This window comes from Leucoraja erinacea, chromosome 5, assembly GCF_028641065.1.
Source record: "Leucoraja erinacea ecotype New England chromosome 5, Leri_hhj_1, whole genome shotgun sequence".
Lineage (NCBI taxonomy): Eukaryota > Metazoa > Chordata > Chondrichthyes > Rajiformes > Rajidae > Leucoraja > Leucoraja erinaceus.
The window spans coordinates 90,130,688-90,148,643 of NC_073381.1; the positions used below are offsets into that span (position 1 = coordinate 90,130,688).

The 17,956-nt window shown below is 48.5% G+C and overlaps 1 protein-coding gene across 1 annotated transcript in view; it reads right to left on the bottom strand.

Moving 5' to 3' along the window:
- Positions 1-17,956, bottom strand: part of anapc1 (anaphase promoting complex subunit 1) — a 107,067-nt gene that overhangs the window by 33,725 nt on the left and 55,386 nt on the right. Inside the window, 8 exon segments of the mRNA XM_055636195.1 lie at positions 46-180; positions 1,614-1,696; positions 2,332-2,338; positions 4,586-4,825; positions 12,305-12,576; positions 13,624-13,742; positions 16,041-16,270; positions 17,085-17,263. Of these exon segments, the coding sequence (XP_055492170.1) occupies positions 46-180; positions 1,614-1,696; positions 2,332-2,338; positions 4,586-4,825; positions 12,305-12,576; positions 13,624-13,742; positions 16,041-16,270; positions 17,085-17,263 (1,265 nt within the window).

Here is a 17,956-nt window from a genome sequence, read left to right on the forward strand (position 1 = left end):
GTACCATTTTACAATAGGATTGATAAGCAGAGCAGAAATACAGACCTTGATCTGATAACTGGGCGATTTGTGTTTCTCCCTGAGGATCCCAGCTTGTGCACGTCTGTGGCCACCAACCATGTACTGGTACAGCTGATCAGGGACGTTCAGGTCAGACATGCCAATAAGATTACTCCCGTGCTGCAAGACAACAGGGAGATGTCACTATCTTTCAGATCTTAATGCAGAGTAAAAAAAGAATTAACGCTCTCATCTCATCAGTAGACCACATGTAATCTCTACCATCTAATCTTTTTAGATGTTGAGAGAGATGCCTAGATGTTTATTTTATTATTGTCACATATACCAAGGTACAGTGAAAAGCTTTTTGTTGCGTGCTATCCAGTCAGCAGAAAGGCTATACATGATTATAATCAGGTCAACCACAGTGTACAGATACAGGATAAGGGGACTAATGTTTAGTGCAAGATAAAGTCCATTAAGTCCGATTAAAGATAGACAGAGGGTCTCCAATTAGGTAGATGGAGGTCCAGGACCGCTCCCTAGTTGGCAGTAGGATGGTTGAGTTGCCTTGTTACAGCTGTGAAGAAACTGTCCCTGAATCTGGAGGTGTGCATTTTCACACTTCTGTAGCTTGCCTGATGGGAGAGGAGAGAAGGGCGAGACTGGTCTGTCATGCTGGTGGTCTTGCCGAGGCAGCATGAAGCGTAGATGGAGTCAATGGAAGGGAGATTAGATTGCGTGATGGGGAGTACAGTAAAAACGAATCATTGTTTTCAGCTCAGTTACAGACCACGTGCAATCTGTACGATCAAGAACCTCGCCCCAACGTTGAACACAATATGGGCACACTAGCGCAACCTGGTTGAACCACTGCCTCACAGCACCGGAGACCCAGTTTGATCCTGACCTGTGTGGAGTTTGCACGTTCTGCCTGTGACCTGCGTGGTGGGTTTCCTCCCACATTCCAAAGATGCTCAGGTTTGTGGGTTAATTGGCCACTGTAAAATTTCCCCCAGTGTGTAGGGAGTGGATGTGAAAATGGGATAACATAGAACCCATGTGAATGGGTGATCCATGGTTGGCATGGACTCGGTGGGCTGAAGGGCCTATTTCCACGCTGTATCTAGCAATCAATCAACAAATAAATAGTGCCCCAAAGATAATCAGAGTGGCACAGTGGCGCAGCAGTAGAGTTACTGCCTCAAAGCGCCAGTGGCCATGGTTCGATCCTGACTGTGGGTGCTGTCTGTACGGAGTTTGTACGTTCTTCCTGTGACTGCGTGGGTTTTCTCCGGGTTCTCCAGTTTCCTCTCACATCCCAAAGATGTGCAGGTTTGTAGGTTCATTGGCCAATGTAAAACGTTCCCCCAGTATGTCGGGAGTGGATGTGAAAATGGGATAACATAGAATGTTAATTGGCTTTGTGTGTAGAATAGAACTAGTGTACGGGTGACTGCTGTTCAGCATGGTTTAATATTTATTACAAACACATTATTAAAAGTCCCCAACAGATTAATGCTGGACAGCCCTACCAAATGAAAATTGCACAGAAATCCTCTTAGTCTCCCACTTTTGCGAAGTTTAGACATTGAGACCAAAATATAACTTACCCCAAGACAGACCATACCAAGAGCGAGAACCAGCCGCCAGGGGTACAATGCAAGTTAACGTAAAAATGTCTCCATCTCAGGGCCTTATTATTAAAAACACATTGGGAAAAAGCCCCCACACAGATTAATGCTAGTATTCATAGAAACATTCAGGACATAGGTGCAAAGGAGTAAATTGCACAGGCCCTTCGAGCCTGCTCCCGCCATTCGAATGATAGACATTGATCATCCAACTCAGTATCCCGTACCTGCCTTCAGACCATACCCCCTGAGACCCCTTAGCCACAAGGGCCACATCCTAACTCCCTCTTAAATATAGCCAATGAAGGGCCTCACTACCCTCTGTGGCAGAGAGACCCAGAGAATATCTTCTTACTAACCAATGGAGTCTGCCGCTGAAACAGGCACAGGCTGTCTATTGTCTAAGGACTACACCTAAATTTGTTTTCAAGTTTGATTTAAGAAAGTTCAGACAGAAAGATAGACACAAAGTGCTGGAGTATCTCAACAGATCATGGCAGCATCTCTGGAGAACATGGATAGATGAGGTTACAAAGTCTGAAGAAGGGTCCCGATCTATACTTTTTCTCCAGAGATGCTGCCTGGATCACTAGCTCCAGCGCTTTTAAACAAAAGTTCTTTGTTTTGACCTAATTCTGACAGAGAGTTTACTGAACTAAAGAGTTGAATCTATCTCAGTTTCCCTGCAGATGTTAACCAGATGGGTACCTCCAACATTTTCTGATTTACTTCCAGGAACTGCAGCTTCTATTTTTAGAAGATGGCTTATGTTCCTGGAAGAATGTTGCAGCTGTGAGTCTCTCAACCTAAGTTATTGTTAATATTGTTAAAAACTCTTAAACTTCTGTAGGTGTACGATAGGGAGCATATTGACTGGTTGAGTCATGCCTGGGTTCGGCAACTCGAATGCCCAGGATCAAAGGAGATTGCAAAAAGTGCAATATAAATATTTGGGATGGCACAGCGGGAGAGTCGCTGCCTTACAGCGCCCAAGACCCAGGTTCGATCCTGACTACGGGTGCTTCTTTGCATGGAGTTTGTACATTCTCCCCATGACTTGCGTGGGTTTTCTCCGGGTGCTTCAGTTTCCTCCCACTCTCCAAAGGCGTATGGGTTTGTAGATTAATTAGCTTTGGTAAAATTGCAAATTGTCCCTAATGTGTCGGACAGTGTCAGTGAATAGGGTTCGCTGCTCAGCACAGACTTGATGGGCCGAATGGCCTGTTACCACGCTGTATCTCTAAAATATTTAAATTCTAAAAAGTTGCGTGCATGCCAACTACTCTCTTGAACTTCTACAGGCATACAATAGCGCGCATACTGACAGGTTGCATCTCGGCCTGGCTCAGCAACTCGAACACCCAGGAACAAAAATAGCAAAAAGTGCAATCTGAACCCTCCTATCCACAAATAGACACAAAATACTGGACAGAAGAAATGGACGGGCAGCATCTCTGGAGAGAAGGAATGGGTAAACCTTCTTCAGAGACTCATCTCAACCCGAAATGTCACCCATTTCTTCTGTCCAGAGATTCCTTCTCTCCCGCTGAGTTACTCCAGCATTTGTGTCCATCTTCCAACCAGCACCTATAGTTCCTTCCCACCCCATTCTATCCATATATTTGTCCAAATGTACTTTGAAAGCCGTACTTGTACCTATTTCTTTTGCTTCCTCTGGCAGCTCATTCCGGACACAGAGCATCCTTTGAGAGAAAAGGCTACCCCTGAGGTCCCTCTTAAATCTCTCTCCTCTCACATTATGCCTGCGCCCCCTTGTGTTTAGAATATTCTTCCTGGGTAAAAAAGACTGAGAGCTCACTTTATCCATGCCCCTCATGGTCTTCTACACCTCAAGAGTCAAGAGTGTTTTATTGTCATATGCCACAGACAGAACAATTAAATTTTCACTTGCGCAGCACAACAGAATATGTAAGCATGGTACTCTAAAAACATCCTTCCTAAAGCTGGGCGATCAGAACAGCACACAGTACACCCAGTGTGGTCTCACCAAGAATTTGTATCGTTGGTGAGACACTCGGCATTCCAGAGGCCAATTTCCCCACAAGATTTCTTTTGCTTTTCGGGTGTTTGATGAACAGTTGGTGCCCGTTAAACACTCAGTTTAAAGGACGACTTCTCCCCAAAGTGAAGAACTCTCACCAGATGGACATCTTGGCTGATAAACCCACACTCGTGCCCAAGGAAGCTTGTGCTATGAAGCCATGGAATGATACAATGTGGAAACAGGCCCTTCAGCCCAACCTACCCACGCTGACCAAGATGCCCCATCCAAACTCGGCCACCTGCCCGTATTTGGCCTATACCCCTCTAAACCTTTCCTATCTACGCACCTGCCCAAATGTCCAGCGCACTTGCATATAAGTGTATAAGTAGCTAGCATTTCCCCTGTCGACAAGAACAATATTAACATCTGCCGCGATTCTTTGTTTCCCTATTTTTTATTTAGTTGATAACCAAAGCTGTCACGGGGTTGATGATGAGTTAACGTATGAGGTGTGTCTGAGGGCTCTGGGCCTGGACTCATGGAGTTTAGAATGATGAGGGGAGACATCATTGAAACATACAGAATAGTGAAAGGTCTGGACAGAGTGGATGTGGAGAGGATGTTTCCACTAGTGGGAGAGTCAAGGACCAAAGGGCACAGCCTTAGAATAAAAGGACGTACATTTAGAATGGAGATGAGGAAGTATTTCTTTAGCCAGAGGGTGGCGAATCTGTGGAATTTATTGTCACAGAACGCTTGAAGGCAAGTCATTGGGTATTTTTAAAGCAGAGTTGACAAGTTCTTGATTGGTACAGGGGTCAAAGGTCAATGGGAGAAGGCAGGGGAATGGGATTGAGAGGGAGAAATAGATCAGCCACGATTGACTAGATGGGCTGACTGGCCTAATTCTGCTCCTTTGTCTTATGATCTTATGATTGTGAATCATCTCACCTATTTCAGTCAGAAGTACTTCAGCAATGTGCCGGTGAGCGGTGCCTTGGTATACAAGCCCAACGCCCATTACAGCAGCGACCTGCAAGTTGTGAGGGACATCCAGCTCGGTTGAGGTTGGGGGTAAGAGAGCAGGAATGTGAATGCTCAGCAGGCGGGTGACCGAGATGTCCATTGTGCCAAGTTTTGCAGCCGAAATTCCCAGCAGCAATCCAATGCTGGTCATCTCATGGCCCTGCCAGAAAACACAAGGTGTTAGAAATAACCCCGCAAAGTGAAATTAAAAATAACGATCTTTTATCACATAATGTTAAACCACTCTGTTAATCTTAGTTTTTAAGTTTAGAGATTCAGCATGGAAACAGGCCATTCAGCCCACCGAGTCCATGCCGACCAGCAATCACCTTGTCCATGAGCACTATGGCACACACACACTAGGGACAATCTAAAAAAAATTACCAAAACCAATTAACCTTTAAACTGCACAACTTTGGAGAGTGGTAGGAAACCTCGAGAAAACCCACACGCTCACAGGGAGAAAGTACAAATTCTGTACAGACAGCACCCGAGGTCAGGATCGAACCCTGCACTGTAAGGCAGCAACTCTACCGCTGCGCCACTGTATGTTAAACCACACTGAGGCTACACCAGGACTACAGCGAGCAGCGCTGGGTACCACACCTTTGGAACGATTTAGTGGGAGTGCTGTGGGGATTTGCCTCAATGTAATTAGTGGCAGCTATTTACTGAGCAAACCTCACACTGCAGTACAGAGTGGGTGCTGCAGGTACCGTACTATCTCCCGCAAACATCAAGCGGTTCCAGATCAATGGCCAACTTTGATAACTTCTAATCCATCGAGAGCGTAGTTGGGCCATCAAGAGTGGAGGACTGACGAGAGAAGGAAGGGTCATCGAGGGCAAGGAGGGCCATTGGGAGCTACCCAGTGGGGGACGAAGAGGGACCCAGCAGGTTGGGTAGGGTGGGCCTGCTGCCACCTGCGGTAGAAGGCAGAAAACAGGGAGGGAAGATAGGACAGCTCGGCGCACTCTTGTAACCTTGTTGGTGCCAGAAACGTGGCAGCACTTGTCTATGGCTGAGGTGGGGTCTGCTACATGATTTTACCGGGTTGTATGCAAAACTAAGCATTTCACTGTACCTCGGGACAGGTGACTGTAAAGTATAATAGTAAGATTAAACGAGTACTTACCAGTACGAAGTTTGATCTGTATTTTATGAGGAGTTACGATGAGGGATTACGTGAAGAACCCACCCAGCGCGCAGGCGCGGCATACTTCCAAGCAGCGGTGTGGAATCACAGATAGACACTAGTTGAAGTAAAGATAGTAAAGACCAACGAGACATTAGTCCGAATTTGATCTATATAATGAGGGTGGGAGCGGAGGGCACGTAATCCCTCATCGTAACTCCTCATAAAATACAGATCAAACTTCGTACTGGTAAGTACTCGTTTAATCTTACTATTTTACTTCGGAGTCACGTGAGTGACTACGTGAAGACTTCAAAGGTCTGTGATTTCAAACCGTGTAACAGTTATATCACTCACTGCCGAAAGATCATCGAGGGAGGAAGTGGTAGCTAAAGACCAACAAGTTTGTTTAGTTATAAAAGAAATGTTTATTAACTATAACAAAAAATAGCTCCCATGGGCTTTAAATCATAACTTTGCGGTTTTTAAAATGGTATCCGCAAAGACGTCTTGTTCCATCAGCGGTTTCTTGTAAAATCGTTGGAATGTCGATTCCCTTGACCATCCCGCTGCTCTGAGGATGTGGTCTAGGGGAACCTGCATCCTATCCGCCGCTGAGGTGGACGCTGCCCTGGTTGAATGGGATTTAAAAACATTTGTGTTAATCCCTGCCATGCTGAGGACCTGTTTCAACCATCTGGATAATGTTTGGCTGGTTACCCGTCCAAAAGGCTTTCTGTGGCTAACCCATAAGGCTTTCTCTCTCCCTCTAAGCGTTTGGGTTGTGTCTAGATAATGATGAAGGTGGGTCACCACACACAGCCTAGGTTCTGGAGGGTAAGCCCGGAAGATCAACGGGGAGTTTGATGTACCTGGTCTACTTTGTTTTACCAACCCCGGCATGGTGAAAGTAATGGTATCTGGGGTGGTCACCATGTAGTTCAGATTTAGCTGATGGAGCGACTGAACCCTTTGAGCTGAGACAAGCGCCATGAGCATGAGGGTTTTATAAGTGGCCTGTTCCAGGCTCAGGGATCCCACCGGAGGCCAACCTCGAAGGTGTGTCAGAACTACACTCACATCCCACATGTGAGTGTATCTAGGTGTAGGGGGTTTGGTATTAAAGATCCCCTTAAGGAGTCTGATGACCAGAGGGTGGGATCCCACACTATGCTGTTCTATCGGCATGAGGTATGCGGACAGTGCGCTCCGAGCCGTATTGATGGCACTGTAGCTCATCTTGAGATCATGGTGCAGGTGGGCCAGGAACTCCAGCACATCCGAGATCGAAGCCGACTTGTAGGATGTCCCTGCGTCCAGACAGTACTGTTCCCATTTCCTGATGAAGGTCAGGTACTGTTTCTTGGTGGAAACTCGCAGGGATGCCGACATGGTGGTGATTGTTCTGTTTGATAACCCCAATCCCCGGTAAGGCCTGTTCAAAATCTGGAAACCAGGAGTTTCAATTTTTGGTGGCATGGATGGCTAATGCCAGTTACCGGGTGAGTCAATAATTGGGGGTGGTGTTGAAGGACCATTGGTGTCTCTACCACCATGTCGTGGAACATTGGGAACCATGGTTGGGTAGGCCAGTCGGGCACGACCAGAATGCCAGAGGCTGAGTCTGCCTGAATTTTCTGGAGTACCCGACTGATGAGGCAGAAGGGAGGGAAAGCATAGAAAAAGAAATTTCCCCAATCCAGCGTGAAGGCATCTACCGCTGCTGCCTCTGGGTCTGGTTCCCAAGCCACATACATGGGTAGTTGGTGATTTAACCTAGACGCAAACAAATCTATATCTGGCGTACCATATTGCTTGACAATTTTAGCAAATAATTTTGGGTCCAACATCCATTCGATGTTGTCGTTGAATTTTCGTGACCTGGTGTCCGCCACTAAATTTAGCTTGCCTGGTAAATAGGCAGCTGATAGCCAAATATGTCTCTCGACACACCATTGCCAGATTATAGCAGTTAATTTGTCGCATGATACTGATTTAATGCCACCCATGTGCTGGATATAAGATACTGCCGTAGTGTTGTCGATCATAATTCTAACATGCACGTGCCGCATATCAGATGCATATGCTTTTAGCCCATAAAAGGCGGCGAGCATTTCCAAAAAGTTAATGCCCAGTGATTGTAGTAGCGATGCCTCTGAGTTAGTCCATCTGCCACCTGTGCTGTCTATGGAGTTAGTAGCTCCCCAGCCTAAAGCACTGGCATCCGTTGCAATGGTTATGTTAGGATTGGTTACGGCGATAGGACTGACTGTGCCAAATATTGTCAACCTACCACTGAAGTTCTGATTTGGCTTCAGCGGGTAAATCCATTTTGCGATCATAATGCCCCCTATGAAGGCGTAATGCATGAGTCCTTGCTCTTTGTAGATTTTGATAATGCAAGGGCCCATGTTGGGCAGCCGGAAATGCTGCTACTATAGAGCCAATAACTCTGGCTACATGCCGTATTCTAGGTTGCGGTGTAGCAATTAAATGGCTACAAGCTTCAATGAGTGAAACTGTTTTGTTTCTGGGCAGAGTGACAGTCATGTGAATCGTGTCAATAGTGAAGCCTAAGTAATCCATGTTAGTAGTAGGCTCCAATATTGATTTATCTGGGTGAAGGATAAAACCCAAAGTTTCAAGGAGTTGTTTAGTGGCTAACACTCCTGCGACAGCTTGTTCCCGTGTTCTTCCTAATATGAGAACATCGTCCAGATAGGCCACAACTAAATGTTTTAGTTCTCTCAATTTCTTCATGGCCACTTTAAGAATTTTCGTAAATAGTCTGGGAGCTGTCGTTAAACCATTGGGCAAAGCTCGGTACTGCCATAGCTGGCCCCTCCAGATAAATTTCAGATATTTAAAGTAATCTTTATGAATGGGTACCAAATAGTAAGCATCTTTGATATCTATGCTTGCCATGTAGTATCCCTTGGAGATCAGTTGTCTGGCAGTGACAAATGTCTCCATTTTGAAATGTTGATACTCAACAGACTGATTGAGTGACGTCAGATCAATAATAATGCGACATCCACCATCTTTTTTGGTTTTGAGAAAAATATTTGATACAAATTCTTGCGGCTCGTGTGTGGTCATTTCTATGATGCCTTTAGCCACGAGCCGATCAAGTTCAGCTTGTCCTTCTACCTTCTCAACTACCGAGGGAAGGAACACCCTTTGGGGCATGTGCTGAACTGGCGGTTCTACGCCTGGTTTGAACTCAATTTTGTATCCACTAATACTGTTGAGTATAAACTTATTGTTAGTAAGGGAGCACCAAACATGCTTGAAGAACCTCAAACGTCCCCCTGTTAATACTACACCCTTTGTCTGTGTATGTTGACAGGAACCAGACCCACCTACCTCCATGTTCACTTGTGGGGTCGTTTTCGGTGGGTCTGGCCCAAGGTTGTCCGTGTTGGTGCTGCGGTGGGGCGGCGCATCTTCCCACGGCTCCGCCCTGGGCCCCGCTCTAAAAAAGAGCACTGGGGGTAGTGGGAGGCGGTCACCAGGCTTTCACCAGCTCGGTATCTGCTGGTGGCTGCCGAGGCGTGCGGCCAACTGGGTGTCTTCACCCTGCTCGGTCCTGGCCCTGCCCTCATGAGGCCTACTGGTTTTGCCGCCTCTTCCAACTCCTTGAGCCTTTTGGCCAGATCCGCACCAAATAGCAGCGCCTGTCGTTCGGGCGCTGGAGCTTTACAGAGGCCGGCATATGTTGGGTTGAGGGCAGGCCTGATGTTGTCCCGCCGTAGGTTATTTAGCTCATACGTGGTGCTGCACATCAGTGCGAGGGCATCCTGCTGGGGTATGGTCAGGTCTTCATCCCCAACGGACCGAGCAAAGGCGGTGACGGCTGCTGAGTGGAGCTTCAGGACTCGCTGCATTTTGACTTCCTGAGCCCTGATTTGCTGCCCCAGCTGGTTCCAGATCTGCCCATTGACCGTCTTGACCCTCAGCGCCTCGCAATTTTCTGGCGCGATGTAATTGTCAAGGGCCTGCTGGACAGCCTTGTCCTGCAGCGGGTTGTTGGACAGCCTGTTTATAGTGGCCGCCATTCTGGGTGGCAACACCATCCCAGTTGTTGGGGGCGCCGCATATCGGCCCACTACACCCAGTAGCTCTTCTTCCGGCACGCCCGGCATGCTGACGATATCCTCCGCCTGCCCTTGGGATAGGCCAGCCCAGTCCTGGCCTCCCTTACAGCCCTCGAACATAGAGGGTACAGAAGGGTGTGGAGAGGAGGAGGCCAAAGCCCGTCCTCCTGGGAGATGCCGCATCTCCTCGTTTATCATGCGCTCGAGGAGCTGCCTCATGCAGCTTATCCGAGCGTCTCCCCTTTTCGGTGGGGGAGAGTGTTCCCGTTCCTCCGATTCATCGGAGGACACCGGCCGGTCGGTTTTATGTGTCGCCTTCCTCCCTGTGCGGGGCGTTGAAATCTGCAGCACTGGGGGCGGCTCGGTGTCGGGTGAGCGGGAGCGTTGAAAAAGCTCCTCCGCTGCGAGAGGCTGCCGTCCCGCTATGGACCCGTCCTCGGGTGGAGTTGGGCAGGCAGTCCTCCTGGCTGGTCGCTTGCGAGAGGCCATTATTCTCTCTAGCGCGACTCTGTAACAAAAAAGGCACTTACCTGAGGTCTCGTCTTTATGCTGCAGCTGGAGAGCCTGGCTCCAGCTGCTGCCGCTGTTGCACTGCTGACGTAATGCCGCGCCTGCGCGCTGGGTGGGTTCTTCACGTAGTCACTCACGTGACTCCGAAGTAAAATTCATTGAAGATCATGAGAGGAATATATAGAGTAAATGCACAGCCTCTTGCCTAGAGTATATGGGGAGAAGGCAGGAACAGGGTACTGATTGTGGATGATCAGCCATGATCACATTGAATGGATGTGCTGGCTCAAGGGGCCGAATAGCCTACTCCTGCACTTATTGTCTATTGTGTATAGTAGGGGAATCAAGACCAGTGGACATATATTTATGGTGAGGGGGGGAGGGGGAGGGAAGGATTCAAAAGTAACGCGAGAGGCATTTTTTTTAGACAAAGGGGGGTGGATGCATGGAATGAGCTGCCAGAGGAGATAGTTGAGGCAGGGACTATCCCAACGTTTAAGAAACATTTGGACAGGTACATAGATAGAACAGGTTTAAGAGCGATATGGGCCAAATTCAGGCAGGTGGGACTAGTGTAAATGGGGCATGTTGGTCAGGGTGGGCAAGTTGGGATGAAGAGCCTGCTGCTGTATGATTCTATGACTCTAATGATGTGGACAGTGCTGAAATGCCTCAGGTAACAGCCAAAACGAATAACACTGTGGGATCAGTGAATCTTCCTGTTACGCTCCACTGATGCCTGTTTATTGTGTGCCCATGCATTCGTTTCCGTGACGAAGTGTGTGTACAGCACACCACGGTCTGCACTTGTCTCCAACCTCCTTGCGTCACTTTGTGCTGTCTCTGGTGTGCCTCGGCCAAAACAGACCGCACTCAGGGTACTGCTCTGCCATTCCGATATCCTTCTCCATGTTATCGGGGGTTTTGAAAAAATAAACTGAAAAGTATCACTTCATTGTCATCCAATTTTCTATCGTCAATCTCCTCTATTAACATACATGGAGTGAAAATTGATTCTTTACTAAAAGTACTATGTGCATTGCAGCACACCCACATCGATCATTATGGCCAGCAATGCAAATAAAGCACCTGACAATTTCCCTGTAATATCATTGAAAAATTGCAGATATAATTGAAAATCATTTTGAGTTTTGAGTGCGTGTGTGCGCCGGTCTCTGTATGTTGGTGTGTGAGAATGTGTGTATCCAAGTGTGTGTGTGGGAGCATGTGTTAGAGTGTGTGTGTGTGTGTGTGTGTGTGTGCGTGTGTGTGTGTGTGTGTGTGTGTGAGTATCCGAGTGTGTGTGTGTGTGTGTGTGTGTGTGTCCGTGTGTGTGTGTGTCCGAGTGTGTGTGTGTGTGTGTGTGTGTGTGTGTGTGTCCGAGTGTGTGTGTGTGAGAACGTGTGTTAACGTTTGTGTGAGTATCCGAGTGTGTGTGTGTGTTAATGTGTGTGTGTGTGTGTGTGTGTGTGTGTGTGTGCGTGTGTGTGTGTGTGTGTGTGTGCGTCCGAGTGTGTGTGTGTCCGAGTGTGTGTCCGAGTGTGTGTGTGTGTGGGAGCATGTGTTAACGTTTGTGTTAGTATCCGAGTGTGTGTGTGGGAGTGGGAGTTAGTGTGTGTGAGTATCCGAGTGCGTGTGTGTGGCAGTGTGTGTTAGTGTGCGAGTATCAGAGTGTGTGTATAAGTGAGTGCGCATGTGCGTGCATGTAAGTTTGAAAGTGTGTGTGCGCGAGGGAGTGTGCAAGAGGGTGCCAAGAGCAAGAGAGAGCACGTGTGTACATGCTTGTGTACATGCGTATGTGTATGTGCGCGTGTGTAGGTGTGTGTACGTGCGTGCGTGTACGTGCATGTGTGGAATAGCTACCGCGGGCGATATTTTCCGTGCATTGTCCCCCCACCTTGCTGAGGTAGTCATGGATGCTCATGGTGGTCAGTTTGCTGAGGTGCCCATTGAGTCCCAGCGCCATGAGCAGGCCGGCGTACTCGTTGGTCAGCTCCGTGTTCTTCTGTCGGTTGTACACGATCCAGGCCGAGTCTATCTGGGAGGCGGGGGCGATCTTCAGCCCGGCGGCAACCCCGTTGTGAAAGCTGGCCCAGCTCGCCATGTTGGGCGGCACGTCTATGTTGCCACTGTTCAGATCAACGGTCGTGTTCCGAGGCGCGGCCCGGCCTAATAGTGCGGAGACAATGGGACACGTTGCCAATGAGCACAGAAACCCATGGATTATCAACCCCTGATGAACAACCATGAGTAACTCCATGAAAATAATTATGGGGGAGTGGCACTTACGCAGCAACTCTCCCCAACACCAACTTCCAATTGACTTCTAGCACCTTTGACATTAGTTGATTAGTACGGATGCCAGGGGTAATGGGAAGAAGGCTGGAGAATGGGGTTGAGAGGGAAAGATAGATCAGCCATGATTGAATGGCAGATTATACTTGATGGGCCGAATGGCCTACTTCTGTTCCTATAACTTATGAACTTGTGACATAACAAGGACTCTACGTTTTTCCTGTGACTGCGATGGTTTCCTCCGGAGCATGGAGACAGGCCCTTCAGCCCACCTACTCTACGCCGACCATCACTCACCCGTTCACACTAGTTCCACGTCACCCCACTTTCTCATCCACTCCCTACACGCACTCGGGGCAATTTACAGAAGCCAATTAACCTACAAACATGTGCGTCATTGGGCTGTGGGAGGGAACCACTGCACCCAGAGGAAACCCACGAGGTCACAGGGAGAACGTACAAACTGCGCACAGACAGCACCCGTAGTCAGGATGGAACCCGGTCTCTGGTGCTGTGAGGCAGTGGCCTCTGTGCCGCCCCAAAAAGGAAACCAGAACCCGGAGAAAATCCCGCCTTCACTACACGTTACTTTAGACTTCAGCGTAACAGCAAAGAAGCAGGCCCTTCAGCACTTCGAGTCCACGCCGACCAGCGATCACCATGTACACTAACACTATCCGACACAGCAGGGTCAATTTACAATTTTACCAAAGCCAATTAACCTACAAACCTGTACGTCTTTGGAGTGCGAGAGGAAACCGGAGTAATGGAGAAACTGGACAAAACGCCCGCGGTCACAGGGAAAACGTACAAACTCCGTATGGACAGCACATGTGGTCAGGATCAAATCTCTGGCGCTGTGAGGCCGCAACTCTACTGTGCCGCCACAAACTTAGAAGTGTTGACTTGAGAAATACTTACCAGTCAGGTTTAACTTTGGAATTGGGAGCGGTTCAGTTGGCACAGGGTGGTAGGAGAAGAGACTGAACATCCCTCTCCCTGGAGGAAGCGCCATTGTCCGCTGACACAGCTGCAGCAACCTGTCCCAAGTGGAAAAGAGCAAGGAGCTGGATTATACAAACAGGTCTAATAACGGGTCACAAGCAGCAGGATCTATCTAAACATGAAATCCTTCCAGATGCAGAGCAGGATGACAATTTCATGGTGTAAATTGATAGATTAAAGGGCCTGTCCCACGAGCATGCGACTGCATGCGGCAAGCGCGACCAAACTGGAAGTGGGGGCCGCGCGGAGATCGAGTGAGTGACGTGAAGTTCGAGCGAAGTCCGCGGGAATCAAGACGCTGCGTATGCCCGTCGAGGCGGTGTAACGGCCTCAATGCCGCTGCGGGCTGGCAGGCCGTTGCCGCGAGGAATATTTGGACAGTGTTAGTTTTCCGCAGCCCCACACGATGTCAGGACCAGCTCCGCACAACTCCATACGGCTCCAGCGATCGAAGTGGGACTGGCCCCGCGTGGCCGTACGGCTCAAGCGACCACGTTAGTTCGTGCTTGCCGCATGCAGTCAGTCATGCTGGTGGGACCGGCCCTTAACAGCCAGCATTCATGTAGAATTGTTCCCAAACATGTAGAAATTCTCCAGACATGGAGACATCTCAGCAAGCATTTTACATTGGGTAATCTCCCAAAACCTCCATCGGTCACCTCCCACACTTTAGTTTGAGAGATACAGTGTTGAAACAGGCCCTTTGACCCTTCGACCCACTGAGCCCGCGCCAACAAGCAGGCAGCGTACACTAGTTCTATCCTACACACAGATGGACAATTTTACAGAAGCCAATTAACCCGAAAGCCTTCACGTCTTTTGGAGTGTGGATTGAAACCAGAGCACCCGGAGAAAACCCACGCGGTCACAGGCAGAACGTACAAACTCCGTAGGGACAGCACCCGTAGTCAGGATCAAACCCGGGTCTTTGGTGCTGTGAGTCAGCAACTCTACCGCTGTGCCATTATGCCGCACTGTGGTTTGATGTGGAGAGCTGCTGCCGGTAAGGGCCAGAGAAGCAATGCAGAGACTTATCAGTGAGAGCTTTGACCTGCAAGGGGAATGTGAGCCAATGCTGGATCCTGCTCCTTGCATTGACAGACCACCAAGATCATAGAACATACAACTGTACAGTACAGGAACAGGCCTTCGGCCTACAATAACAGTGCTGAAAATGATGCCAGCTTATCTCCTCTGTCTGTACATAATCCATATCCCTCCATTGCGTGCATATCCATGTGCCTATCTAAAAGCCTCTTAAATGCCGCTGTTGTACCTTCTTCCATCACCACCCCTCGGCAGCACGTTCAAGCACCCGCCACTGTCAAAAATTTGCCCCACTTATCTGCATTAAATCCTGTCCCTCCCACCTTAAAGCTGTGCTCTTTAGTCTTTGATTTTTCAATCTTGAAAGTAGGTTCCGACAGTCTATTCTATCCATGGCTCTCATAAGTTTGTATACTTCCAGCAACAACACGCTGCACGGTGGCACAGCGGTAGAGTTGCTGCCTCACAGCTCCAGAGACACGGATTCAATACTGACTACGGGTGCTGTCTGTGCGGAGTTTGGACGTTCTCCCCGTGACCTGTGTGGGCTTTCTCTGGGTGCTCCAGTTTCCTTCCACACTCTGTAAATTGTTCCCAGGCTGTGGGATAGAACTACTTTATGGGTGATCGCTGGCTGGCTGAAGGGTATGTTTCCACGCGATATCTCAAGACTAAACAAATGGTTTTCCCCGCAACTTCCGGTGTCCGAGAGAAACAATTCAACTTTGTCCGACCTCTCCTTACAGCGGATACCTTCCGATTCTGGCATCATTCTGCAAACCTGCACGGTCACCAAAGCATCCTAGTCTCTCTCTTCACATCTAATTGGACTTGATGACAACTGCTTTCTCTGCCTTTTCATTTATTTTGTCTGCTTTTAGATTGCAGGCAGCACAGTGGCGCAGCAGTAGAGTTGTTGCCTCACGGCGCCAGAGACCCAGTATCGATCCTGACTGTGAGCGCTATCTGTATGGAGTTTGCACGTTCTCCCTGTGACCACGTAAGGTTTCTCCAGTTTCCCCCCACGTTCCAAAGTCGTGCAGAAAACTGCAAAATGCAGATGGCACCACTCAACCTTGGTTGCAATGAGAGCCACTTAATGTTAATGTACGGTAATGGTAGATTAGTGCCAGTGCACGAGGTGATCGCTGGTTGGCGTGGGCCCGTTGGGCCGAAGGGCCTGTTTCCGCGCTGTATCTCTAATCTAAACTGAAGTAGACAAGCTGACGGTACCGTGCGGCGGCAGCTCCAAGTGCTTCACGCTGGCACGTGAATATGTTCTTTACCTGTTTTCCTTTTCCTCGATGAACTCGTGGTCGCTGACCTCCGGCATCTGCACGACGTTGACCCGCACGGGGTGCGTGCTCTGAAGGAGACGCCGCACCTCCTGGACCCGCAGATCTTCGTTCCAAATCAAGGACATCAAATCCTGGTTCATGTCGTTCATTCCATCTTCCTCCTCCTCGGCTTCGTTTCCTGAAGAAGCTCCATCAGATACCAGCAAGTGGCCGAGTGCCTGCAAACCAGACCACACTAAGTAGACCATGTTACTTTGGTTATAGGCTTTATATACTGGCTTTGAGTATAGGAGCAGGGAGGTTCTACTGCAGTTGTACAGGGTCTTGGTGAGACCACACCTGGAGTATTGCGTACAGTTTTGGTCTCCTAATCTGAGGAAAGACATTCTTGCCATAGAGGGAGTACAGAGAAGGTTCACCAGACTGATTCCTGGGATGGCAGGACTTTCATATGAAGAAAGACTGGATAGACTCGGCTTGTACTCGCTAGAATTTAGAAGATTGAGGGGGATCTTATAGAAACTTACAAAATTCTTAAGGGGTTGGACAGGCTAGATGCAGGAAGATTGTTCCCGATGTTGGGGAAGTCCAGAACAAGGGATCACAGTTTAAGGATAAGGGGGAAATCTTTTTGGACCGAGATGAGAAAAACATTTTTCACACAGAGAGTGGTGAATCTCTGGAATTCTCTGCCACAGTGGGTAGTTGAGGCCAGTTCATTGGCTATATTTAAGAGGGAGTTAGATGTGGCCCTTGTGGCTAAAGGTATCAGGGGGTATGGAGAGAAGGCAGGTACAGGATATTGAGTTGGATGATCAGCCATGATCATATTGAATGGCGGTGCAGGCTCGAAGGGCTGAATGGCCTACTCCTGCACCTATTTTCTATGTTTCTATGTCTATGTTTCAAACAACCTCCCAGCGGCTGCGCTTTAAGGCTCACTGTGCACAATACATTACAGAGCAGAATTCATCCAAGCGGCCTAATTCTGCTCCTATGTCTGATGATCTTTATAACATAGAATGAACCTACGGATTTGGTCTTGTGCAGTCTTCCTTCGTGCGCTTGTTTGGAAAGATCCTGGCGCCCAATAAGTGAGCAGGCAGCTTCGGACCAGTCCGAGGAAGGCTGGGATCGGCAGTGGTAGATGGCATCCCGTATCGGCAGAGCCACCCCAAAGGGAACCGACTGCAAATCCTTCAGAGTGAATCCTACAAAAAGTAACATAACACGGCGGTGTTAACGTCGGATATCTTCCACAGATGCGCCGTACAACGCACTCCATCGGGATGGATCACAGCACGGTTTGGGAACAACTCCGTCCCAGACCACAAGAAATTGCAGAGAATTGTGGACTATCACACAAACCAACCTCCCTTCCATCGACTACATTTATGCCTCACGCTGCCTCTGCAAGGACTTCAGCATAATCAACGATGAGTCGCACCCAGGCCACTCCCTCTTCACCACTCTCCCATCAGTAAAGAGGCGCAGAAGTGTGAAAACGCACACCTCCAGATTCAGGGACAGTTGCTTCTCGGTTGAGAGGCAACTGAACCATCCTCTCACGTTATTCCCTTTATCATGAAAATAGCAAGATTGTAATCCTGTATAGTATTTCCGCTGTCTGGTTAGCACGCAACAAAAGGTTTTCACTGCACATCGGAATCTAAACTAAATGTACCTCCTTCACAAATAGTGTGAATAATTTAACAACTGGTGTAAAGGCAGCCCCCATTTCTCTCCGAATCTTAACCAACACACCACTATTTTTCATCTGAGGGAACAGGGAACAGTGAAACTCAGCAGCTTCCCCGACGTACAAGAGATAACGGGGGCCCAAAGCTAATGGCCCAGCAAAGCTTCTTCATTGGAAAGTTTAGACTTTAGTCTTTAGAGATACA